General features: G+C 34.0%; 1 protein-coding gene across 20 annotated transcripts in view; it reads right to left on the bottom strand.

Moving 5' to 3' along the window:
- The window catches only part of Gphn (gephyrin), a 641,988-nt gene that overhangs the window by 100,082 nt on the left and 515,063 nt on the right, over positions 1-26,843 (bottom strand). For all 20 annotated transcript variants that reach the window (XM_047539524.1, XM_047539518.1, XM_047539521.1 and 17 more), the window contains one exon: positions 11,764-11,901. In XM_047539524.1, coding sequence (XP_047395480.1) covers positions 11,764-11,901 — 138 coding nt within the window. The remainder of the gene's footprint in view (positions 1-11,763; positions 11,902-26,843) is intronic.

The following is a 26,843-nucleotide window of genomic DNA, read 5'->3' as shown; positions in this document are numbered from 1 at the left end:
TATACCCATGTGTCTCTCATTAGAGTTTAGGACCAAACAATTAAAGGGCCTTTCTATGCAGTCAGTACTAGATTTCATTCAATGTGTAACCAAATGATCCACTTGAGAATTTCCTGCAAATTCATATTATTTCACCACATGAGGCAGTCTCTCTTGCATACATATAGATACTTACATCGATGTTAAACAATCCTTTCCCCTTGCTCATAGGTGCAGCCTAAGCATTAGAGTTGAATAAACTTTGGGAATGTGATTTTAGAAAGCTAGGCTTAGTCTTCAAGCCTAAACGGGAACAAGAAGCAGTAACTTCTCGCCAGGATATTATGATTGTTTTAAATTTCGAATTTGGTAGAGAAGCAATAGTAGGCAGGTGAAGCAGTGGCAAGCAAAGGACTTACTGAAAAATGTAATTTCAGGAAAAACATCAGCAAAATTCCTTTCCTCTAATTGCCCCATTCCAATGAGAACTCCATTTATAATAAACAAAAACAGTTTCTACACTATGTAATTAGTGCAACTAATACACTTATTTAGGAACGTTTGGTGGTGGGAGTCTGTAGCCCTTCACAGACTGCACTGAGCTTTTAATTTTGCTGGAGGTTAGGCTGCATGCCAAGAAGCTATGGCCTGCTTTCAGAGTCTGAGGCGATAATGTCCCTTCTGTTCTCCTTTCTGTCACACACTGCATTCCCTAAATTCTGTAAAATAACGTCTTCAATTTGATAAAGATGAAGCTCATACAATAAATATACATATTTCTAGGTTATGTAGTAAGTGTCAGAAATCCAAAAGGTAGGGCTATGTGTCACTAGGAACCCTAACCATATCCAATAAGTGACCTCAAGAGGCTGATGACAAGGAAGCAGTGGAAGAGACTGACTGGTACACTGTTTTTTTGTGCAGCATGCTTACTTGTGTTGCAAGAAAACAGTGGCAGAGTAGTGGATGAAAAAGGGATAATTTTTTCAGGTTGTAAACAGGACACTCATAAAAGATTTAGCTCCCCATATACCTGTGATTTACAGATTCCCTGCTAGCCTGAGTGCTAGTGTTTTTAAACTGAGATGATTTGCCTAAAAAGTATCTTCAGAAAGAACAGATTCAAATGGCTGACAATGGACATTCACATCAAATTAAGCCAGGTTCTGAAGTGGAGTATGAAAGTGAGTATACACTCAAGTGCATTCTCTAACGGATAAAAGTTAAATATTTCATTGGTTTGGGTGGGTATTTATTCTGATCCAGATAAACTCTTCTTGCTACATTAAGAAGTTAGGAATCAAAATGATTCCACAGTTATAAAAGTTCCCTGTATAGTTAGCTCTAAGAGAGCTTTACAGGAGGAGAAGGGAAAGTTCTATATTCAGTGGTCCCAAAATGGAGTTCCTGTCCTCATCTTGGCTAACCAAGATTCTATTATTTGTATGAATCAATAGTATAGTAGGTAACAATGTTGATGGAAATATTCTCTGCAGGAGTTTCTAATATAAAACATGGACATAAAATCTTCTGCTATTAATTATAAGTTCCTCAAAAAGTTTATTTATGTCATTGCAACAGCATCAATACTGCAAAATTAAAAAAAAAACACCATCCCACCTAATATATGTGAGAGGTTGCTAAAAGGTCTTTTTTTTTTTTTTTTTTTTTCCTTTTCTTTTCACCCAACAGCTATTCATTGCACTCACCAAAATAGTTAAAGAAGGCAGTCTTGACATATATACTTATCTGGTCAAATGACCATCAGTAAGAACAATATTGACTATGGCCAAGGTATAAGAGAGTTACTAAGAAATTGAAGCCCATATAGATTTGAAAGTTTACATCATTCAAAAAACTTTAAAAATGAATATAACATACTTAAAGAAAGCTTAGTGATTACTTATAAGACACTAAAATAAATGTTTAACCAGTGATTGTTCTTAAGCATATTCCAACATGATTTATTTCCCACAACTTCATTTGAAAGACTAAGTAGACAAAATTTAGTGCATTATAGATGTTACATATTTCAGATTTCACATATATAAACTCAGAAAGACTGAATGATTTAGGGGAAAGGTCTTGTGTTAATAGCTTTCTGTTGCTTTCACAAAATACCTAAGAAAAACAATTTAAAGGAAGTAAGATTATTTTGGCTTAAGGTTTCAATGTTAGCTCCTAGCTCCATTGCTTTTGGGCTTGTGGTGAGGCAGAGTATTGTGGCAGAGAGGGCATGGTGGAATAGAGCTCTTCATGTGGCAGCTAGGAAGCAGGAAGTGAAGGGAGTATATTAGAAGAGGTCAGGGAGCTGGGAACAGTATCACTCACATATAATCTGAGACATTCAGGAGGCTGAGGCAAGAAGATTGCAAGTTCAAAGTCAGCATAATGAAACCCTGTCTTGAAATATAAAAAAAAAAAAAGGGTTGGAGAATGTAGTTCAGTGGTAGAGTGTCCCTGGATTCAATCCCAGTACTGGTAAGGGGCAGGAGGGAAGCATCTCGATTTTGCTGAGGCTGGGTTTGAACTTGAAATCCTCCTGTCTCAGTCTCTTGAGCTGCTGGGATTAAGAGCGTGTTGCCACCATGCCTGGTGATAATCTCTTAATCAGTGCCCTATAAACTGCCGTGTGGTTCACAGGGGCAAATATTTTCTTACTACTCTTTCTGTGATTTTGAACCACAGAATCCAATATTCTAAAATTCCTGACTTTTCTGTCATGGATTGGTCCTATATTAGGATATAACTAAGGCTATTAAAAAAAGAAAGACTCATCTTGGAAATTTTCATCTTTGCAAGAATATGACATTTTGATGCTATTCTTTTTTTGAGACAATTTCCATTTTTTAAAAATTTTAACTACAATATTTTTTTCCACTGCCTATGTTATGAATCCTAAATTAATGCTGTAAATATAGACTATGGCCCTTCAAAATTGACACTGAACAAACAGATTGTTAAATATATGTACCAAATAAGAGATGCATATTGAAAATGTGAAAACCTAATGAGGTACCTAAACAGAATGGAGAAATTAAGAATTGTATTTAAACACTGTACCTTGTTTTAGCCACAGATATATACTATAAAACTGAGTATTACCTTTAAAAATATTATTGAAAAATTAATTGCCACTTATTTTCCTAACTAAACATGAATTATGTTCTATCAAAATTGCCTGAAGTGCGATATATTTATATGCTTTATTGTTTATATGGAATTAAGTAATGGTATGCATAGAAGAAAGTACAATATAGAAAGACTAGTCTACCTGGTTGTGATATAGGACAATTAGGCTAAAAATTATAAGTCCAGGGTGGGAGGGGTTAGTGTTAGGGTTAGAGTTAGGGTTAGGGAGGGGGGCAAGAATGGAGGAAGGACTATATAGAGGGAAAAGAGGGGTGGGAGAGGTGGGGGGAAGGGAAAAAATAACAGAATGAATCAAACAACATTACCCTATGTAAATTTATGATTACACAAATAGTACGCCTTTACTCCATGTACAAACAGAGAAACAACATGTATGCCATTTGTTTACAATAAAAAAATTTTAAGTCCAATCTCTATGTGAATAAGTTAATTTTATTTAATTATAAGGCTATAAAAATAACCTTTCTATACAAGGGTGTTTAGTTTGTACTTTGATAAGATCACACATGTGGTACTCACCATAGCAGGAGAAAAGAAGCATCAGAAAGCACATATACAGAAAGCTGACTGGTATTATCATTTTTGGATATGAAGAACATCACCACAGTTACTTACAGATAATCATGATTATATTCACACACACATGCACACGTCGCAAACATATATACAGTAGTTCCCTCTTATCTGCAGTTTTGCTTTCCACAGTTTCAATTCCTGCAGTCAACTGTGGGCTGAAAATATTAAAAAGAAAATTCCCAGAAATAAACATTTTAGAAGTTTTAAATTGTGTGTTGTTTTGATTAGCATGATAAAACTTGCATCATCCCACTCTGTCTGACCTGGGATGTGAATCATCTCTTTTCCTATTGTATTTACACTGTATGCACTACTTGCCCATTAGTTGCTTAGCAGATATCTCAGGAATCAGATGGACTGTGAAGATATTGCAGTGTCTGTGTTCAAATAAGACTCATTTTACTTGATGATAACCACAACACAAGAAGGCACCAAACATGGAGGACAGGTTAATTCTGGTACTATGTGGTAATACTAAAAGGTCTACACTACGGAAAAACATAGTATATAGGGTTCAGTATTATCAACAATTTCAGGCATCCACTGGGGATCTTGGAACATATCCCACATGGATAAAGGGGAGGACTAATATATAGAGACACTTAATGAAATGTTCATAGCTGAAGAATAATGGGATAAGTATTGAAGAATTGATGTCATAAGATGCAGAAACAGCAGAATATAATGAGGTGTACATATTTTAGAGGCATAATGAGGCTCATTGGACTAAAGAGATAAGAATAACTGGAAGACCAACAACAAAAAAATAACTGAAAGGAACCGTGAATGAATTCAAGTAGTCACATTCATGGAAAGATGAAAATATCTGTAGCAAATGCCAATGCAGACCAATATCCCAGGAGATATTTGCAAGTATACAGGGTCACTGAAGTGATTACCATACTAGACTGAAGACAGAAATTGGGGGCAGTAATTTGCATAATGAAAACATATTCTTTTACTTGAAAGATTAGAGTAACCATCTTAGTTCTGTGCTTTGATTTTATAAAGCTCAACCAGGGATAAGTCAAAAAATAATGAAAAATTGCTGTTTAAATTTTCTAATGAGACACTGAATAAATGCCTGAATGACCTGAGTGGGTGGAATATAATTGATTAGATCAAAATGCATACAGTATCTAGAGACTATTAATGTGGACCAACAAATGGAACTGAGCCAAGGAATTCTAGGTTTTACTTTGTAATTTACAAGTGATTATCATAGGGCTATGATCTTACAATCCCCAAGAGGGGAGAAGAAAATCAGTTACTAAATCCCCAATATAGAAGCTCAGTGAAAGGTAGATTATTTATATATATTTTTCTCCTTTGTAGTGTCCCACAATAGGCCTGTATTGGGTGGACATTATTTCCAATTTACACAGGAGATAGATGAGACTCAGAAAGGTTATGTAGTTTGTCTACAGTGAATCAACTTGTCAAAGGCAGAGCAAGGTAAGGAGTGTTTGATGGCATGCCTTCTTCCAGTAAATTTTGCTTCCTTTTTACTTATTCACTGACAGGCCCTGAACAATCAGGAGGAATTAATTAACTCACAGCATGACTTCTGAATCACCTTGATAAGTATTTTCTACTGCTTAGAATTGGGAGTTTCTTCTGAATTTCTCTAAAGGGCAGGGGATTTCTGCTTAAGATAATTGCCCATTTTCAGACAGCTAACTAGAAGTCAGAGACGGGAACATGTGTTTCTGTGCTGTGGTCAGTATTTTAAAAGAAATACTTCATAGCTTCAAACTGAATTCCAGCAGCAAAGCTTAAAGGTTCCATGGCTAGAACTGTTAAAGCTTTTTGCAGAAAAACAAAGAACCTGGGTCAGAGATGCTGAAGTTTTTGATCATGTAGTCATAAACAAGAAAGCTTAGCATTTATGATCTAAGATAAAGCTCTCAAGACAGCAGAATCCTTTCTTTTGAAAGCTATCGTTTTTCCATCATTAACTAAGAACTGCAGAGAGTGATGCCATAATATTTTAATTTAACATTAGCAGTTACCACATGAAATGTGAAGTTGTGATTTATTCATGTCATGCATTTTACCAGTAAAGAAGATGAATCATAAATAGTAATCTTACAAATATTATCAGCAATTTTTTATGCCAGGTTTGCCTTTCCCAAGAAATCAAAGGAAAGTTATTTATATCAATAGGGGCTTGCTCCTTAAAAATATTGATTGTAAATAGGAGCTAAAAACAGAAAATATACTAAAGGACAGAGGAGAGGCAACAGAAAATTCATTCATAAGCTAAAGTGGACTAAACAAACAAAGAAATGAACAAAAACCAGTTTACACACTTATGCACCTCTAGGCCCTTGCTTCAGAAGAATAATTTTTATACTGATTTGTGAAGCAGTATGGTATATTTGAAATGAACATCAGACTTGGAGTTTAAGTTGTTCTGGTTGTTTTAATCATTACTTTTTTTCACTTTAAGAACATCATCATAACTCTTTGGTCATAACTTTCCCCATCTTTAAAGTAAGAGAGACCACTTGATTTTCAGGTTACCCTCTTACTATTATGTACTGTATTCTGAAATTTCTTCACAGAGATATCTTATGTCTATGACCTTCACAGCAATCACTTCCAGCATTTCTGTACATGTTACATCCTTAGTCTTCTGATCTTATTGTTGAATTTTCTGAGACACACAAAAAAATCATTTTAGAGATGTCACAGCTCCAAAGTGGCTCAAAGATTCAGTGACTCCGGACTTGCCTTACAAAAACAGGATTTCCTTTAAGGACTTTTTAAAAAAAATTATGTCACAGTAATTGCAGAGGCAAAAGTATTTGAGAGTTCAGAGAACTGTGAAGGTCTTTCAGTCCCTTCAAAATACTTTTCCTATTCAGTATTAATGGATGAAATGAAATAGTTTAGAGCTGCATATGGCTGAAATCAAAATGAACTTTGAAGGTTTGCTCATTAAAATGCAAATGTACTTGGTAAATATAACATTTTAAAGTGTAGTGAGAATGAGAATCTACTCCCCTTTCTGTGGAGAATTCTGTTCCCTTCAGTAAGAAAATAACCGGCTGTATTTCACATTTTCAACAATTGAATTATTAGTGATTCACAGTTGGAACACTCAGATATTTTTATGCCCATGTTATTTACTGGGGGCATTCATGATAGTGAACAAATGTTCAGTCGGTTCTATCATAAAACATAGGAACATTAGGGAACTAATGTCAAGCCAGTTGGGGAAAGGCAGAATTGGATGTGAGGAAAGTCTTCATGGAGAGGCTCCTTAAACTTTGATCTTAAAGAATATGTGGCAGTTAGGCAGAGAAATAAGATATAGTTTCAAGGAAAAGATAGTATAAGTAAAGACTCAGACGTAAGAATAAGAGGTAAGAAAGTATGTCAGGTTTGGGGAGAAGCAAGTTCTGATGATAAGGAAGTGAGGGAAGAAACTGAAAAACATTAGAAGATAGAAAGTAGATTAGAAAGGATCTTATATAACAAATCAAGGAGTTTGGTTTTATCTTGAGGTTATGGTCATCTTCATTCTACTGAAGTACTATAGGTAGACAGTATTAATAACAAAATTGCCATTTGAACAGATTACCTTTGCATCAAATTGGAGAATGCATTGGGATGATGTTAACTGGAGAGAGCTTGTTACAACAATCCAGGAAGGTAATAATAAAGACTTAAACTAAAACAGTAGCAGTGGGGATAGAGAACAAAGAATAGATTTAAGAGGATACAGAAGAAGGAAGTATCAATGAGGTAGAGAAAATAAGTTTAGTATTTGTCATGTTAAATTTATTAGAAGCAGATATACATGTGGTAAATGAGTTTGGAGCAAAGACAAGTTCTAAAGAGTGACACAGATTTCAAAATCACTTTATAGGTTGTATCTGAAACCACTGGTGTATGTGTGGTCATGTAAAGTAAATGTATAAGATGTGAAAATGGGCAAAGAAAAACTCTAAAGAAGGCTAAATCAAGGAATTGACAAAAGGTGGCAAGCCTGCAAAAGAGCCAATAAAAGAGACAAGTATCACATTGTATACTTAGCTCTTTTCTGTACTAGCCTCTAAGATCTATGGGGCAAGCATTTTATTTTTAATTCATCTATGTATATCAGGACTTAATATTTTGTACATACAGGACTTAGTAGATGCACAATCAATATTTGTTGAATAGACAGAATTGTATATATCATGCTGTTTTCTAAACACCCCAAATGCCTACAAGTTCTCATTATATTATACTTGCATTAAAAATTGAATTTGATTCAATTCCAAGGTTGAATACAAATCTCATTATTTTTTGTCAATATTGGGAGAAACACTTGATAAAGAAGTTAACCATCCATGAAGGGTTTTCTTACTTATGAATGACAACTGTTCTGATGAACAAATGAAGGGAAACAAACACATGAAGGGAAAAGAGAATGTATATGACAGCATTCTCCTCCTGAGGAAAAAATGAAATGGCCATTTCTAAATCTCTTTTTTCTTAAACGGATTAGAATTTCTAGCTAAACATGACTTGGAATACAGTTTCCTTCTTCCTTTCTTTTTTTCCTCTTTACAGTTCTGAAGATAGAACCCAGGGTCATGTACATGCTTGGCAAGCATCCCACCACTGGGTTATACCCCAGCACTTCTTTATTTTTGAGACAGGATCTTGCTAGGTTACCCAGGTTGGCCTTGAATTTATGATCCTCTTGAGTAGCTGGATTGCAGAAGTAAATCACTGCACCCAGCTCACTTGATTTTTCCAAGGACTGATATTAAAGGGAAACTCCTTTGAAATTTTAAGAGATTGGGGATGGTTGATTTATTTTTATGATAGGCAAAGTATTAGTAAATTTAGTTTTATAACTTAATTTTATATTTATACTTAGTTTAGATTGATATCAATAAATAGCTTAATATTCTAATTTAATGATAAAGAAAATAATTTTATTAAAGTGTATTTCTCAAATAACATAGTTAATTCTTGACAATTTCCTCACTTCAGTGAGTTTTCTAATCTTTTTCTTTGTTAATGACAAATTAAAAAAAAGAAAAAGTTGAAGTCTAATAATTATCTATCTATCTATCTATCTATTGAAAGAATGTGAGTAAAAGATGTAGAGTGAGTGGAAACTGTATAAAAACTCTTTTTATCTAAATAGAGTCGGGAACTAAAGAACTAAATCTGGCATCTAATATTTCACTAATTTTAGGTTTTTTCATATAATTTGTTAGTTCAGCTGGAATAATTTTAAAATATTTTAATGCTGAAAGAAGAGCATTATCATGTAGTAAAAAGAATAATGTAGTTGATACCTGAATCCTATTCCTTTTCTCCTTCTCTTAGTTTGAGTTTCCTTGCAGAAAAATTAAGTTGTTTGTACAGATGCTTTCTAATGTTCACTGCAGTTTGAATATTTTATGACTATGAATAAAGTCCTTTATTTATAGAATTTACTTAGTTCTTTTGTGTTGTTTCTATCTGCATGACAAAAACTAGTATGAATATTTTGCTCATACTGCATTTAGTAACTTTTTTGGGGGAAAGGGACTACATATGTTATTGGCTTTAAGTTCTTAGGAGCTTTGGCTGCTGGGACTAAATGTATAAATACATCTCCAATGGCAAATTGTTAGGAATGGAAGTTGTTGATTAAGAATTAAAAACACTGGGGAGGGTTGTGGATATAGCTCAGCTGGTAGAGTGTTGCCTCATAAGCCCAAGGCCCTGGGTTCAACCCCTAGCATTGCAAAAAACAAAAACAAAAACAAACAAGCAAACAAAAAACCTGGGGAAAACTACTATGATTGTTTGGATGTTGACTATTCACCAAAGGTCCATGTATGAAAGGCTTGGTCCCCAGGGTGGTACTGCTGGGAGGTGCTGTGAACTTTTAGGAGGAGGAACATAGTAGGAAGGAGTTCCTTAGGTAAATGGGAATATGCTCGTGAAGGGCACTATAGGGCCTCAGCCCCTTCCTCTTCCTTCTTTTTTTTTTGGTTTCCTGGCTTATGAGGTGAGTTGTTTGTTCTGCTATGTGCTCTCACCATGATATGCTGTTTTAATAGAGGCTCAAAGACATGGTGCTACTTGATCAAGGACTGGAGCTTCCAAAACATGAGTCAAAATAAACCTTTTCTCTTTAAAATCTAATTGCCTCAGGTACTTTGTTACAGTGATGGAAATTGAATAATATAAATTACCTGTCCATTATCTTTCTATAAACTGCTCTCAACATGGTACTAGAATAAAAGTAACAAAAGAAAAGATAGATGAAGCAGAAAACTGAGATCAGACTGATTATTTAGTGTTTATGAATAAATTGTATATTTTTCACAAGTTACATTAAAATATAGATTCTATTCAAATTACAGTGAGGTTATGTTCTGATAAACCCATTATACACTGAAAATATCAGTAAGTCAAAAAATGTATTTAATACACCTAAACTACTGAACATCACAGCTTAGCAACATAGTATATTGTTTATCCTGGTAACCATGTAGCTGACAAGGAGCTGCAGAATGCTGCTGCTGGTGGTCATTATCACAGGACAGTATCATACTACATACTGCTATCCCAGGAAAATACCCAAGTGTAAGATTCAAAATATGGTTTTACTGAATGTATATTGCTTTTGCTCCATCATAAAGTTGAAAACCTGAAAGTCAATCGATTATAAGTCAGGGACTATCTGTGTTTTCTAAAACTGATAAACATGATTATAAGACATATTAGTTTTTTTGAGATAATCATACTTATCTGTTTTAGATTTTTGTTTATTATTTATCTATTTATTATTTTTTTTTCAAGAAAAACTAAACATGTTTATCTGTTTTAGAAAACACAGATAGAATATGGGCTAAGGAACTGAACAGACACTTCACAGAAGAAATACAACTGATCAACAAATATATGCAAAAATGTTCAACATCTCTAGCAATTTGAGAAATGCAAATCAAAACTACACTAAGATTTCATCTCACTCCAGCCAGAAAGGCAATTATCAAGAATACAAGCAACAATAAATGTTGGCAAGGATGTGGAGAAAAAGGTACACTTATACATTGTTGGTAGGTCTGCAAATTGGTGCAACCACCATGGAGAACAGTATGAAGATTCCTCAGAAAACTTGGAATGGAACCACCATTTGACCCAGCTCCACTCCTTGGTTTATTCCACTCCTTGGTTTATACACAAAGGACTAAAAATCAGCATATTATAGTGACACAGCCATATCAATGTTTATAGCATCTCAATTCACAATAGCTAAACTATGGAACCAACCTAATTGCCCTACAACAGATGAATGGATAAAGAAACTGTGGTATATATACACAATGGACTATTACTCATCCTTAAAGGAAAATGAAATCATGGCATTTGCAGGTAAATGGATGGAGTTGGAGAATAAGCGAAATAAGCCAATCCCCCCAAAAACCAAAGGTTAATATGTTTTCTCTGATATGTGGATGCTAATTCACAATAAGAAGGGGAGGGTAGGGAATAATACAGGTACTGTGGATTAGACATAGGGGAGTGAAGGGAGGGGAAAGGGTATGGGGGTAGGAATGACCGTAGAATGAATTGGATATTATCACCCTATGTGCATATATGATTGCACAACTCATGTGATTCGACATCATGTTCAATCAGAAGAATGAGAATTTATACTCCATTTATGTATGATGTGTCAAAATGCATCCTACTGTCATGTATAACTAAATAGAACAACAAAAAAGACATATTAGTTATATCCCATTTCTGGGAGAAAAATCATCAGACAGACTCAGGGTTAAACTATTTTCCTCACTGAACAATGACAGCTCTCTCTTTAGAGTACTGGTATTCTGATTCAAAAACACAGTTGATATTTTTCCTCCCTATGGTGTTATACTTTGAATAATATTAAGGCTGATCCTATAGTTGAGTAGAAATAAAAAACAGAATGAATGATTATAATTGTGACAATGATAATCTTTCTCTTTCAGGGAAATTATACCTTCATATTATATGAATTTTGGAAAAAAAGAAGAAGAAAGAAAAATGCAAATATGACAGTACCTCGATAATTGATGATTTCTGTTCCAAGCACCGGAGTCATCTCCAGGACCGTGATAAAGGCTTTGTCCATAGATGTCAGAGGAAAAGGAGACATGCGGTGTCTTCTAGCCACCTTGGTAATATCAACTGCACTGTGACCTAAACAGGAAGATAATTAACTGAGAATATGATGCTGAAACACTGATCAAAAAGTAGGAATGACTTATAAATATCAATAAATCCTAATTTCAAGTATCTCCAAATGAATAGTACCAGGTAAGAAACTATCTTTCCTACATCCACACAGCTTGCTCTGGTGGAACATTAAATCAAGTTAACATTGTTATACCATATACCAAAACCTGGTGAAATTTAATGATACTGGCTAATACTTTTTGTATCAAGAGAGTGTACTAAATAAACTCATTAATCTTCACAACAATACATGGTGAGACACCATTCTCATCCTCACTTACAGATGAGGGAAGGGAGGCTTTGAGAGGCTATATATCTTTGCCTAAATCTCAGAGCTAGTAACAGAAGAGCCAAGAGTTAAATGTAGGCAGTCTTGACTTTAGAGTTCATGTGCTCTACCACTGTTCTCAACTTGGAACACTAAAGAAACTAGTTAGCAAAATGAAGTTCCAAAATATTAACTTATTTAATAAATTAAATATATAGGAAATTTTCTTTTCCATGTAAAAATGCATGGAAAAATATTATTTTTAATCTACCTACTCACTGTATGACCATGGCATTAATATCACCCATATACTAAAACTACCAATTGTCTATCTCCAGTTTCAACCTTTACCCTCAATTCTATATTCATATGTCAACCAATAACTGAGATGGTATATATTTTCAGACTTGTAACCACTTATCCAGCATGTGCTTGGATGTGTATGTCAAACCTAAAAAGCCTGAAATTAAATTCTTGATTCCCAACCCTCCTATTCCACCCATAAGATGTCTTATTCTTGAGCAATTATCATCTCAATAATTAGCAGTAAATCCATTTTTCCAGCTATTAGGCCAAAACCTTGGAGACAACCTTGAGTCTTCTCTTTTAGTCATAGCCATATCTAAACTACCTTTGAAATATATTTAAAACCTGATTATTGTCACTTCCACTGATAACACAAGAGTTGGAACTATTGCTTATGTCTTGGAAAACTGAATAGCCTCCTAACTGGTCTCCCTGCTTTTATCCTTGTCCCACTTCAATTTCTTCATACAGTAGTTACCATGATCCTTTTACATTTCACATTGGACTGTACAAAGTTCTGCTTACAAGTCTCCAAAGACTTTCTATTTCCCTTACAGTAAAATCTTTGCTAGGACCTATAAGGCCCAACTTATTATCACTTCCACTGTTCTTACCTCCTAATATTTCCTTCCTTGTTCATTGTGCTACAGCCATACCAGAACTGGTATGATCCTTTACATTGATCATGCCAAATTTATCTCCTCATAGGGTCTTTATACTAGCTGTTTCCTCTCTTGAATCATCTACTCCAGATATTATAGCATCATCCATCCCCCATTTCTTTCAAGTCTCTGCTCAGATTTTACCTCATCAAAGAAGTATCATCAATATTATCAGAGAGGCCTTTCTTGAATACCCTATATATAGTAGTGCCTACTATCTCTCTTCATTCACTTTACCCTACTTTATTTTTTTTCATGGATACAAACACAGATATTCATAACCATATATAATACATCAAATATTTATTGAATTAATAAATGAATCATTTAATGACAGAGAATTTCTTGGAGCACTATATCCTCCTCATGCATAAAAAAATGGTCTTATCCTTGGAACCTTATAAATGTACAGACCAAATGATAAAAAAAGAGAAAGGAATAATACAAACACTATTCCTCAGCTGTCCTAACTGCTTATTCAATCTCCTTCTTCCCTAATTTGCAGTTAGAAGTAGTGCTATGATATATGATATTCTGGCCATTAAGTTGTCCCTGGGGTCAATAATCTTATTACACAATAATGAGATGATGAGATAAAACTTTAAAAGAAAACAGCTTTTGCCCTTCTACTTTCTTTCCACCTGTAACATGGCTGGGTACTGGAAGCCATTTTTCAAGTATGAGAATGTAATGGAAACATGAGGACAAAAAGTTTGAGTCTGATGAAAAAGCTGAGCTGCTAGGCAAGCCTTGTGAACTCCTTGTCTTTAGATTTTTGATATGGGAGATAAATAAGCTTTTAATGCTTCAAACCATTTTATAATTACACATATCCTTCAGAAGACCGTCATTGCATCTCATTAAATTTAGCACTTTACTCCAATCCCAGCAGCTGTTCTAGAAATGTTCACTGAATTGGCTTAAGGCACGACCCCAAAGAGTTTCTAAGACTAATAATATTGTCATAAGTCACCACAAAAGACATAGAAAATTGCTTATACTATCAATTTGACATTTCTTTTCATGGACAATCAAGATCACAAGAATTTAAAGCTTGAAGGACCTTATAGATTATTTTGTGGTAAATATGAATAATGTTTTCTATTCAGAATAGTAGGTGAACATTTAAAAAAGAATTATATGTGATCAATCACATATGATTGAAATGTAAATTTATTTAGAACTCACTTTACTGAGGTCTGGGACTAGTCAATCAAATATCATACAAACACACTGTCACAACAAGTGTAACTGGAAAGAATGATAGTGACAGCTGTTTCTGCTTTCTATTAGCTATTAGTTCTCAGATCTGATCTTGCTGTGTTATGCTGCACTTAATGGTGCAAATTTTATGTAATCTTATGAAAACTGTCCTTAAAATGTTTGTATTTTTAGTGTTAAGTTTATTGAGTTCTTTATAAATTCTGGAGATTAGTGCTCTATCTGAAGTGCATGTGGTAAAGATTTTCTCCCACTCTGTAGGCTCTCTCTTCACATTATTGTTTCCTTTGCTGAGAAGAAGATTTTTAGTTGGAACTCATCCCATTTATTGATTCTTGTTTTTATTTCTTGTGCTTTGGGAGTCTTGTTAAGGAAGTCTGGTCCTAAGCTGACATGATAAAAGATTTGGGTCTACTGTTTCTTCTATTAGATGCAGGTTCTCTGGTCTAATTCCTAGGTCCTTGATCCATTTTGAGTTGAATTTTGTGTAGGGTGACAGCATATGAATTTCCAGTTTTCCCAGTACTATTTGTTGAAGAGGCAATCTTATCTCCACTGTATGTTTTTGGCACCTTTGTCTAGTATGAGATAACTGTATTTATTTGGGTTTGTCTCTATGTCTTCTGTTCCGTAACATTGGTCTACCTGCCTATTTTGGTGCCAATACCATGCTTTTTTTGGTTACTATTGCTCTGTATTATAGTTTAAGGTCTGGTATTGTGATACTTCTTGCTTCACTCTTCCTGCTAAGGATTGCTTTGGCTATTCTGGGTCTTTTATTTTTCCAGTTGAAGAACTCAAAAAACTTAACACCAAAATTACAAATAACCCAATCAATAAATTGGCTAAGGAGCTGAACAAACACTTCACAGAAGATATATAATCGATCAACAAATATATGAAAAAATGTTCAACATCTCTAGTAATTAGAGAAATGCAGATCAAAACTACCCTCAGATTTCATCTCACTCTAATTAGAATGGCTATTATCAAGAATACAAGCAACAATAGGTGTTGGCGAGGATGTAGAAAAAGAGGTACACTCATACATTGCTGGTGGGATTGCAAATTGGTGCAGCCAATCTGGAAAGCAGTATGGAGATTCCTTAAAAAACTTGGAATGGACCCAACATTTGCCCCAGCTATGCCACTTCTTGGCCTATACGCAAAGGACTTAAAATCAGCACACTACAGTGATGCATCCACATCAATGTTTCTAGCATCTCAATTCACAATAGCTAGATTGTGGAACCAACCTAGATGCCCTTCAATAGATGAATGGATAAAGAAACAGTAGTATATATACACAATGGAATATTACTCAGCTATAAAGAAGAATAAAATTATGGCATTGGCAGGTAAATGGATAGGGTTAGAGAATATCATGCTAAGTGAGATAAGCCAATCCCCCAAAGCCAAAGGCCAAATGTTTTCTCTGATAAGTGAATGCTGATACATAATGGTGGGCCATGAGGGTAAGAGAAGAATGGAGGAACGATGGATGTGCAGAGGGAAATGAGGGGAAGGGAGGGGGCAGTGGGAAGGAAAGATGGTGGAATGAGACAAATATCATTACCCTATGTACATGTAAGATTACATTAACGGTGTGACTCTACATTGTGTACAACCAGAGAAATGAAAAGTTGTACTCCATTTGTATACAATGAAACAAAATGCATTCTGCTCTCATGTATAACTAAATAGAACAAACAATTAAAAAATGCATTTTGTGAGTCTTTAGGCAAAAAAAAAATGCATTCTGTCATGTATAAATGGAACAATTAAAAATAAACAAAAAAAAAGATAATTTAATGTTTAATTGTGAGGATTAAATGAGATGATATAAAATGAAGTACCCTGTTTAAAAAAATATTTGGTTTCTGAGAACAAATCCATATTTTTAATTGTATAGAGTTTATCTGTTGAATATGATTTGTAATGGTATAAAAATAAGTTTTTTTTTAAAGATCAGATAAGTTTGACTATTAGTGATACATATATCTATCAACAAATATTTATCAAGTGTACTTTATATGAACCAGGAACAGTTAGAGAGGTGGGATACAGAGTAATATATACCCTGCCATGAAGAACATTATAGCTCAGCAGAAAAGAAAGACATGCAAATAAATAAATAATGAGAGCAAAAGAGTAGTAAACTACCTGATGGTTCTTTAACTACAGAGAGATGGTTCTTATTTTTTGTTTGTAATTGCAGTATGAATAGCTACTAGCCAGGAAATATCACTTCCACTTGTAAAATACTTTTGTACCTTGTTTATGATTTCTTCTGGCACTTACCACTTCTCTCCATATTATGCTACAGATATTTAAATATATGCCTCACCTCTGTTAGATTATGAACCCTGAAGGCAGAGCCTGTATCATATTAATCTTTGTGTCTGTTGCCACTTTTAGAACAGTGCCTCCCTCATGCTTATGGTAGATACTTGGTTAATTATTGAGGTGTGAATGAAAGCAAATCTTTTAAACAAAGTTCAAAGTTGGGAAGATAAAAGCAAAGTGGTGCTTCCTGCTCTGCCCTTTTACTTCTCTAAGTTGTGAATATTTATAAACTGTGTCACAAAGTGACCACCTTATTGGGTAAATAATCCACACTTTTTTTAAATAGACCTATAGGATAATAAACATTTTAATTTACATTGAAATTAAACTTATTTTTAACTGATACATAAAAATATAAAAATTATGCATATTAATGGGATACCATGTGATGTTTCAATACATGTATATACACTGTGTAATGTTTAAGTCAGGTTGAACATATCTGTCTCCTTACTGGTTCTTTATGGTGAAAACATTCAGAATCCTTTCTTCTATCTTTTTGACATATAAAGCATATTATTGCTCTATAGTTACCGCACTGTGCAATAACACACCAGAACATCTTACTTCTATCAAACTTTCACTTAGTATCTATTGATCAAATTTTCCCCATCTGTCTCTCCCCAACTACTCTCATCAGTATCTGGTTTGCAACATTCTACTCTCAATTTCTTTGAGATCAGTTTTTTTATATTTCATTTATGAATGAGATCATGTGCCACTCATCTTTTTGTGCCTGGCTTATTTCACTTGAACATAATGATCCAGTTCCATCCATGTTGTTGCAAATGACAGGATTTCATTCTTTTTTGTGGTTGAATAGTACTCCACTGTGCATAAGTAACACGTTTTCTTTACCCATTTATCAATGGATGGGCATTTCAGTTGTTTCCCATTTTTTGACTATTTTGGCTAGTGCTGCAATGAACATGGGAGTGAGTGTAAATGTCTCTTGGACAGATTGATTTCATTTCCTTTGGATACATACTGAGTAATAGATTGCTAGATCATATGGTAGTTCTGCTTTTAAATTTTTGAAACTCCATACTGTTTTCTATAAATGGCTGCACTAATTTATATGCCCACCAACAGAGTGTAACAGTTCCCTTTCCACCATATCCTCAGCAGCATTGTTATTGTTAGTCTTTTTTATAATAACCATTCTTACTGGGCTGAGGGGATATGGTGATACTATGGTTTTGATTTGCATTTCCATGATGTCTAGTGATAGTAAACATTTTTTCATATACCTCTTGGTCATCTGTATGTCTGCTTTTGAGAAATGTCTATTTAGTACTATTGCCCATTTTTTTTTTAATTTTTAAAAGTTTTAATTAGTGCATTATAGTTAGACAATAGTGAGTTTCATTTTGACATAATTATATATGCATGGAATATAATGTGCTCCATTTTAGTCAGTAGCACTTCCTTTTCTCTCTGCTCCTTCCTGCCCATTTTTTAATTGGGTTATTTTGGGAGTTTTAGTGCTACTAAGTTTTTGGAGTTTGTTTTTTTTTAACTGAAAAATAAAAACAGTAAATAGTTATGGTATACAATATGTTGTTTTGAAATTCTTATACATTGTAGAATGGCTAAATTGAACTAATGAATATACTTTGAAATCAGTGGGTTAATACTGGTCCTTGCCTATAGTATTTGCATGTTAGCACAGGGATCTTCTGAATATATAATAAATTAACTGTCAGGAATGTTTCAAAGGAGGATAACATTAATTCTGAGGCACATTAACAGGTAGAGGTGTGTGTATGCACATGTATGTATGCATATGTATGTATTTTCAACAAAAACTTATTGAGTACCTTTTATGTGACAGGCTTCTTTTTACTCATGATCTGTCCAAATCGCATAGTATGGACAGTCAGCTACGTCACCAATAAAGAAGGGTTAACTTGGTCCCATAAATGTGAGAAAAACTGTGACTTTCTCCACTTGAGAATAAAATGAACGAAATAGATAATAGCTACACTTCTGAAGCTAAAGGAATGACTAATGTATCTTTGTCATACCCAGTTCTCTTAGATCCCTCACCAAATGCAAGAGGATTATATGTCCATTTAAAAAGAATCCATTTAGGGATTGGGGATTGACTCAGTGGTAGAGTGCTTGCCTATGAAGAACAAAGTCCCAAGTTCAATCCTTAGGGAAAAAAATTAAAGATTGTAACCAAAAAGTTTGAAAATTATTGGTCCAGTGCTCCATTTTCAAATCAAAAGTGGAAGAACAATGCTCCAGGAAATGTACTAGTGAAAAACACAGAATGGAACTTGCAGCTGGAACCCTAGCCTTAGAATGCACAGCATTCAAATGTATGAATCGGGGTCTTTTACCCAGGGCTGGCAAGGGGGCAAAATCATTTTTAGAAGGCATGCACTTCCAAAATAAATTTGGTAAGCAAACAGTTATGTTTCCAATTTGTTTTCATTTTAAAAAGAAAAAAATTTCAACTATTTTCTGATGTTGATGTCAGTGATTTATAAGAAGCTTCAAAATGAAAGTTTCAGAAAACATATCTCTTATTTCTCAAGTTATTAGCCCCTTTTATTGTCTTGGGTCATTAGAAAACTCAGTTGGCAGGAAAAAGGATAAAAAAGTTCTCCTCCACATTTTAACTTTATTCTTCATTCTGAATCCAGCATACAGTCAAAGAAAAAAGAAACGGAAAAAAACAAGAAAAGAAACCATTCATTTTTGCCTCTTGAAGACCATGTGATAGTCAGTGGTTCATAAAAATCCATTTAGACATTTTTAAAAATGGTATGAATGTTATAATGACAGGAAGTTGGATTTTTAATAGAGAAAACAGTTTCCTATAAAGCAAAAATTATTTTTTGGCCACAAATATATTCTGATAGCTAACTCACAAATGAATACCAATTGTGAGAAAGAGAATCAGTGAGAGCATTAGTTCCATTAAATTCATACTACAAAATGGATCAAAACAAATGTGAAAACATGTCCTACTGAAAAAATCACAGTGCCCAAGGGAATATTTATTGTAATAAAATTACTTGGTCATATGTGGTTGCTACTGACAATTTGTAGGCTGTTTAACTAATTTGGCAAAAAGAAAATACAAAGAGCCTTAGGATATGGGACCTTTTTATAGGCTTGGGGGTGGAGGTGGGAGAGAGTCTAGATACCCTTCCCACTATGGTCATCCAAAATGAGATGAGTGACAGGTTGAATTATTATAACATCTAAGTTGACACAATTTATCTGCAGTGGGTTTAATTTTCCAAAGTAGATTTACAGGATTAAAATTCTTCTAAAATAGCTTAAGAAAAAAGAAAAAAAAGCTATTCTTATAGCCACAAATTAGTGCTAGAGGTTTCTGTAATAAGCTTAGTTTTCTATAAGTAAAATTAAACTGGTCTTTTTATATTTTGGGGTTCAATCCAAAGGTGGTGTTGATTATATTTTTGTCCATAATCTTGTTAGGGAAAGAACTTGAAATGCTACTGAGGTTTCCTATTTTCATGTAACAGTTATAGTCACTGAAAAGGCTATGTAAGAACTTATGCAAAGAGAATATGAGTTTGCCAGGATTGCCATCATTAAAGACATAGTTAAATACTAAGAGTAGCCATCATTAAACACAGGGTTAAATACAAACAGTAATGTTTATAATGAAAAAGCTTTTAAAGGGGCACAGAAAGTACAAATGATTCCCTTGTATAGAGCAGGGTCATAACCTTTTTCTTGTGGCATAGCTATCTTGAAACAGAGCATTTACATCAATGAAATCATTGTTTTCACTTTCAAATGCATCACTTTTAACCTACCGATTCTTAGTGTATGATGTTTCATCTTGATTTGAAAATCCATTTTTTAAATTAAAAGTAAGTGAAGAAAAGATTCTTTCAGGTCTTAGGATAGACTATAGCAGAAACAAAATGTTCACAAAGGTTCTTGTTTAAATAAAAACCTCAGGCGGAAACTTTATTCTTCAAAATAATCAGTAAAAGGGTTTCCTAAACTACCTACAGTGTAAGTCATTATTCATTGTTTAGATATACTGAAACTCTCAAAGAAAACTCAAAGAATAGACTTGTTCTGTCCCTATTAACATTACTACTTCTATTTCACACAGTATTTGCAAATAGAGAATCCCTTGCATTTCTGTTTCCTGGATCTTTTTGAATAGCAAACCACCTCTGACAATGAATAGCTTTCCTAGGAAACTTAAAGAGTGAAGATGACAGTAGTATGCTCAACTTAAATAGTTAAGACCTTTGGTAATTCAAAGAATGTGTGGTTTAGATGTACAAAGCATTTAGTCTTTCACACAAATCTCTCCAATTAAGAGAAATGGGTTCCAAAGCTCTAGGAAAATGCTGGCAATGGTAGATATATCTGAACATAATTTCTCATATTGTCTTCAACTGATTAGTTTTATAAGTTTTCTTATTTGCTTATTTAAGATAATGAGTCTCTTAGCATGTGTGACAAAACAGCACAGCTGAGAAGATTACTTATTTTCTAGAGTTGAATAAAAAATACTAAAGAAAGTACATGGGATTCTGTGCATCAAGATTGTAAAACATGGCACTGTTGTCACAAAGTGTTAACTCTGTAATTATGTTAACAGGTTAATATTCAATCACAGGTTAATATTTCGGTTTCTTAGAATTATACATAAAATCCTTTTTGTTTCCTTTTTAACCAAATCAGTCATTGCGCTATCACTTGGAATTTGGTAATATTGTAGATATCAGAACACACATTATTAGTTCATATTTTTCTGCCATAGTATATGATGTTCTCTTTGCTTAGAATGCCTTTTCTTTCAATCTTTTGTTCCCTTGGGAAATTACTATTCTTCCTTCAGAACTTTTTTTTCTAAGTAAGGAAGTATGCAAATAGTGATGGGAACATGTCAAAAGGATCTTGGTGCAAGTTTGAAGAGGCTTCCTTTGGTCAAATGTACAACTTGATCACTAAAACAAATTACGATAGTAACAAATGTTTACCTATTTAATAAGATGAAAATAAGAATTCATGTACATGTAGCAATATAAAAAGAAGTGATTAAAAAACTCTTCCTTACCACAGAATGCCAACATATAAATGAAGAAATGTTGAAATTAAAAAATTACCTCTTTGGCAACTATGAGAGTAATAATTGGTTTAGACAAATCCCATCAACTGATGCTAAGACAAGAAGGCAAAAGTCAAGAAAAACAATATATTTATATGGTCTCAAAGTATATCCCTATAAGATACTTACCAAATATAAAGCAAAAAATTGTATTTTTCAGTGGAGAAACCTGGCAGATACCATCTTAGCCAAGTGATCAAAGTTAATAAAACCAGTTATGGAACACATTAACATCATAGGTCTTCTGGTATGATGCACTAAAGAGGATATAACATCACATTTGAGGTATTCCTAACAAAATGCATAATGAATTAAATCATTAGGAAGCATCAGAAAAATCTAAATTAGAGGGACTCTGAACAAACAGTACAATTGATCTATACTGTTAAAAAATAAGAAGGTCATTAAGGACAAAGAAAACTTGAGGAATTGTTCTAGACTAAAGGAGTCTAAAGAGGCATGATAGCTAAATGTAATATATGATTCTGGGTTAGATCCCATATCAGAACAAAAAGAATGTTTTTCCTTTGTTATAAAGAAAGAACATTATTAGAAAAACTGGCAAATTTTAATGGGAATAAGATTACATAATGATATGTGGCAATGTTCATTTCTTAATTTTTATAATTGTACTAAGGTTATATAAGAGAATGTCTTCTTATTTCCTCCTATTCACCCTGCTTTTTGAAAGAAAATGCACAGTGAAATAGGGTAAAGAAGTATCCTGTTGACATTTGACTCATAAGCAATTTAGGAGAGAAATGATAAAGCAAATGTGGTTAAATGTGTATATTAGAGGGAGTCTAGTTTAATTCTTTGTATTGCTATATTTGTGAAATTTGAAATAATTTTTAAAAAATCAAAAAATTTTCTTGAAAAGTACCTCCTTTATAAAGCAATGTATACACCATAAATATTGTCTTAAGATTTTATTGAACACTGCATTAACTACATATCTCATGGTAATTGCACTTATTTATATACATGTATGTTTTCTTCAGTAGATTCTCAGCTTTTTAAGAAAGAAAAGTATTTTAACATCAAGATCCAAAGATGCTATGTACTTAGTATGGACTAGGTTACACAGAAGATGGTCTGTAGAGATAAACAACACTATATAAAACTTCAAACCTTATCCTTGTCAATAACTTCAGTACACTCTGTACTAGAATTGTTCATTTAAAAAAATAGCAAATATTTGTTAACAATAGACTTAAAACTAGGTTTTTCTTGCTTTTGTTAAATAGTACTAAAAGAGTCAATTTAGGAGGCAGAAGGAAAAGAATAAGACATAATAAGGATAACTTTTATCATGGAAATGAAAAATTAGCTTTATTTAAAATGTATATTACCTAGTTTAAAGATTAAATGGTAACACTGTAAGCAGCACTGTAAACAAATCCTTACAGGTCATATTTGTGCTCTGGAAGTTTATTTATAGAAAACAATAAGGCCAAAAGGAGGAAAAAGCAATTAATTTCTACGGATCAGTGTGAAATGTCTTTAAGCTGTCTTCCTTTTGCCTTTATTTTTAACTTAACACATATTAACTAAGCCAAAAATACAATATTAAGTAAAATAGATAAAATTTGCTGAGAGATCATGGTAAAAAAAAGATGATGTGAAGAAAGAAGATTTTTAGAAGATATTATAGGCTGGGGTTGTAACTCAGTGACAGAGCATTTGCCTAGCATGTGTGAAGTAGTGGGTTCGATCCTTAGCACCACATAAAAATAAACAAACAAAATAAAGGCATTCTGTTCATCTACAACTACAAAAAATTTTTTTAAAAATTAAAAAATAAAAGATATGACAACACAGATCTACTAAAATTACACAAATTAGGGATAAAATTTTATAAACTATAAATATAAAAGTCAAGTGATAATACTCCCACAAAATGAAGCAAAGTATTTTGGCCTGAGGTGGCTTTCAATGATTTATAGGAGGTTTTCATGACTGTGTTTATAGGGTTGGGCTTTACTCTTAAGGACTTAAGAGCCCCAGATCAGAATTCCTGGGCTTTTGTCCTTACTAGCAGCACTAGCAATGCATAAACACATTAATAATTGTAGGTACTGGTTATAGCCACCATGGTAAAAAGACCAACTCGCAGCAAAATCCTCCCCTTTCTTGAGTCCCTCATCAGATCCTTTTTGTCTCTGCTCCTTCTATAGGTAATAACTTTTTGCTGTGCTGTCATTCTGGCTCAGGAATATAAACCTCAGCACTTATGTATTATCTGATCTGAAGACCATGGTTTGCTCTTATCTGCTGTCTCATTTCTGGTTTGGTGCCTTACTTTGGTCTCTAACTCCAGCTTGCTCTGTTATGCTGCCAGAATGCTGCTTCAAACCCTGAACAGCCAAAGACTGCCTAAGATTTCTTATCATCTAAAGAGGCTGTTAAGGCATTCAGAGACAGCAACATAAGTATAAAAATAGGGTTTTTTTTAAATATCTGAAATATTTTAATTGTAGATGCCATTGGTATTAAAACACAAAAATTGGAATTGTGTTTTCTGCAGTAGGCCATTGTTGCAAACATTTTCTAAAGAAAAGTAGAGGAAAGTAATTTTCCTTTCAAAATTATAAGTTATTCTATCACTAAAAGTAGAACCTGACAAGTTTTACATTTTAATGCCCTTTCCAAGTATTAACTTCTAGGTTTCCATAATGCCCTAGAAGATGAACCAAAAGAGGTTCAAAGTCATTTTTTCAGCTAAAGGTATTTTATCAGCTTATGAAAACTGCATTTCCCTTATTCAACTTTAGTTACCTTACATGATGGTGTTTCTCCTGTTATTTAGCACACAAGGCTTTGACTTCCAGAATGCTTACTCCAAATATTAACATCAATGAAAGACTAATAAAAAAGCAAATTTCAGTTAATATCTTTTGCAAGATGTAAACAATGGGAGAGAAGATGGCAGATTAGAGGAAGGATGTACTTCATAGCAGTTCCTTAGTACCAGACTTACAAAGACTGTTCCTCAGCAGGGTGGGTAAAATGAGGGAACTCACTGAAACTTAATACTGGACTGTAAAAGAAACCATAGATACACAGAAATTCAGAAACTTTGAACATAATATAAAATTATTCATCAGAGATACTGCCACGGCAGTTGTAGCTAGTAGGGGGAAGTGGGAGAGTAGAGAGAGAAACGGGGAAGGGGCAGCATGGCAGATAAAAACAAAAGAGATAAATAAATAACAAAATTGGCTGGGGGGAACTCATGGGTTGGGAAGGGAGGTCAATCTCAATGGACACAGAATTGTTGGGGGAAGAACATGAAAACCAGCCAAAAATTGTTTGGGACACAGGTGGATAGTTTTGCTGAGAACTGGAATTACTGGTGCAGAGGAACAATGGATTGAAGGTGTGGAACCAGTCACCAGCACAGGAACTATGTATTAACATTGCATGGCAGCGAACAGAGCCAAGAGATTGGGAACTCATAATGGAAGTTGCCAGCAGTAGCCTATTATAGATCCTCAGACACAAATAGGTGCAAAGGAAATTGTACCTGAAACATATAGGCTCTGGATACCTAGGTGAGAAATCTCCTTTTGTTGTTGGCATCTCAGAAAAGCTATCAGGAAGATGCTTATAGCAGCCACACCGGAGAATCTGTGCTCCAGGGTGGATACCTGTTAATTCATATTAATAGTGGTGAAGGTGAAGATGAAACCCATGGAGGTTTAGTTCCTATACCCTAAAAGTGGATTTTACCAGAGGCCTTAGAGATCCAGACATCCAGCAGAGACTAGCATCTCCCCAGCAACAGAGGTGGGGATCAAATCTCAAATACCCACTGACAGAATTACAAATGTTAGCCAAGACTAAATCCCAACTATTGGAACTTCCAATTCAGAACTCGGTATCACCCCCACTACAGAAATACACAATTTTCAGCACTTCTTAGTCTATCCCAACCTATACTGGAGACTGGAAGCTGAGAGCTACTACAAGCAGCTTTGGTTCTTACCCACAATGGTTAGCAGGTGGGTAAGGCACAGAAAGACACTGGACTTAACAACCCCCAGGTCCTGACCAAAGAATCACAGATCCAGAAATAAATATGAAGAGTGAAAATATATCCCTACCAACAGTTTTGACCACCTCATGTAAAAAAAACCCTGTATTTCTCATTAAGATTTTTTTTTCTTTTTCTCTCTTTGTGCTGGGGCTTGAACCCACAGGCACTTAACCACTAAGTCACATTCCCCAGCTCTTTTTTATATTATATTTAGAGACAGGGTCTTACTGAGTTGCTTAGGGCTTTTCTAAGTTGCTGAGACTGGCTTTGACATTTTGATCCTCTTGCCTCAGCCTTCTGAGCCACTGGTATTATAGGCATGCACCATCATGCCCAGTTTTTTTTCATTTTTCTTTTTTTTCCCTCCCTTTTAAAAAATGTTTTACTATTCTTTTTTAAAAATTATAACTTAAGTTTTACAAATACCATTTCACTGCATTTTATTAGTTTTTGCCATTCTGTAAGATTTTTTTGTGTGTGTATGTGTAGTGTGTGTGTGTTCTCACTGCACAGAGAACCTATCTGTGCAGTGAGAACATATATATATATATATATATACAGATATATATATATATAATATTGCTTTCACATTAACTGCTTTCTTTTGACAATATAATTTAGCCTTGATTTGACTTAAGTGGGATACAACTATATGTCGGCTTGAGTTGCTTTGATCTTACAGGTGCTTGTTGGTACCTCGGTTTTTGTCCCTTTTATTGCCTCTTCCTCACTTTCTTCCCACACTAACAGTCAAATTTTCCTACTCCCCCTTTCTCTCTTTTATTTTTTATTACTTTAATATTTTATCCCTTCTTCTTTACAGCTGACATCTGCTACCTATTTCCTGCCTCAGTTCTGCTTACTTTATAAAATATTTCAAACTTTCTCTCACCTTCTTACCCTATTTTCTCTTCACTTCAGAAACTGTAATTCTACTAAATGCTA

Source organism: Sciurus carolinensis, chromosome 2, assembly GCF_902686445.1.
Source record: "Sciurus carolinensis chromosome 2, mSciCar1.2, whole genome shotgun sequence".
Lineage (NCBI taxonomy): Eukaryota > Metazoa > Chordata > Mammalia > Rodentia > Sciuridae > Sciurus > Sciurus carolinensis.
Note: the sequence above shows the minus strand (reverse complement) of the source record. Positions and strands in the feature narration are given on the sequence as shown.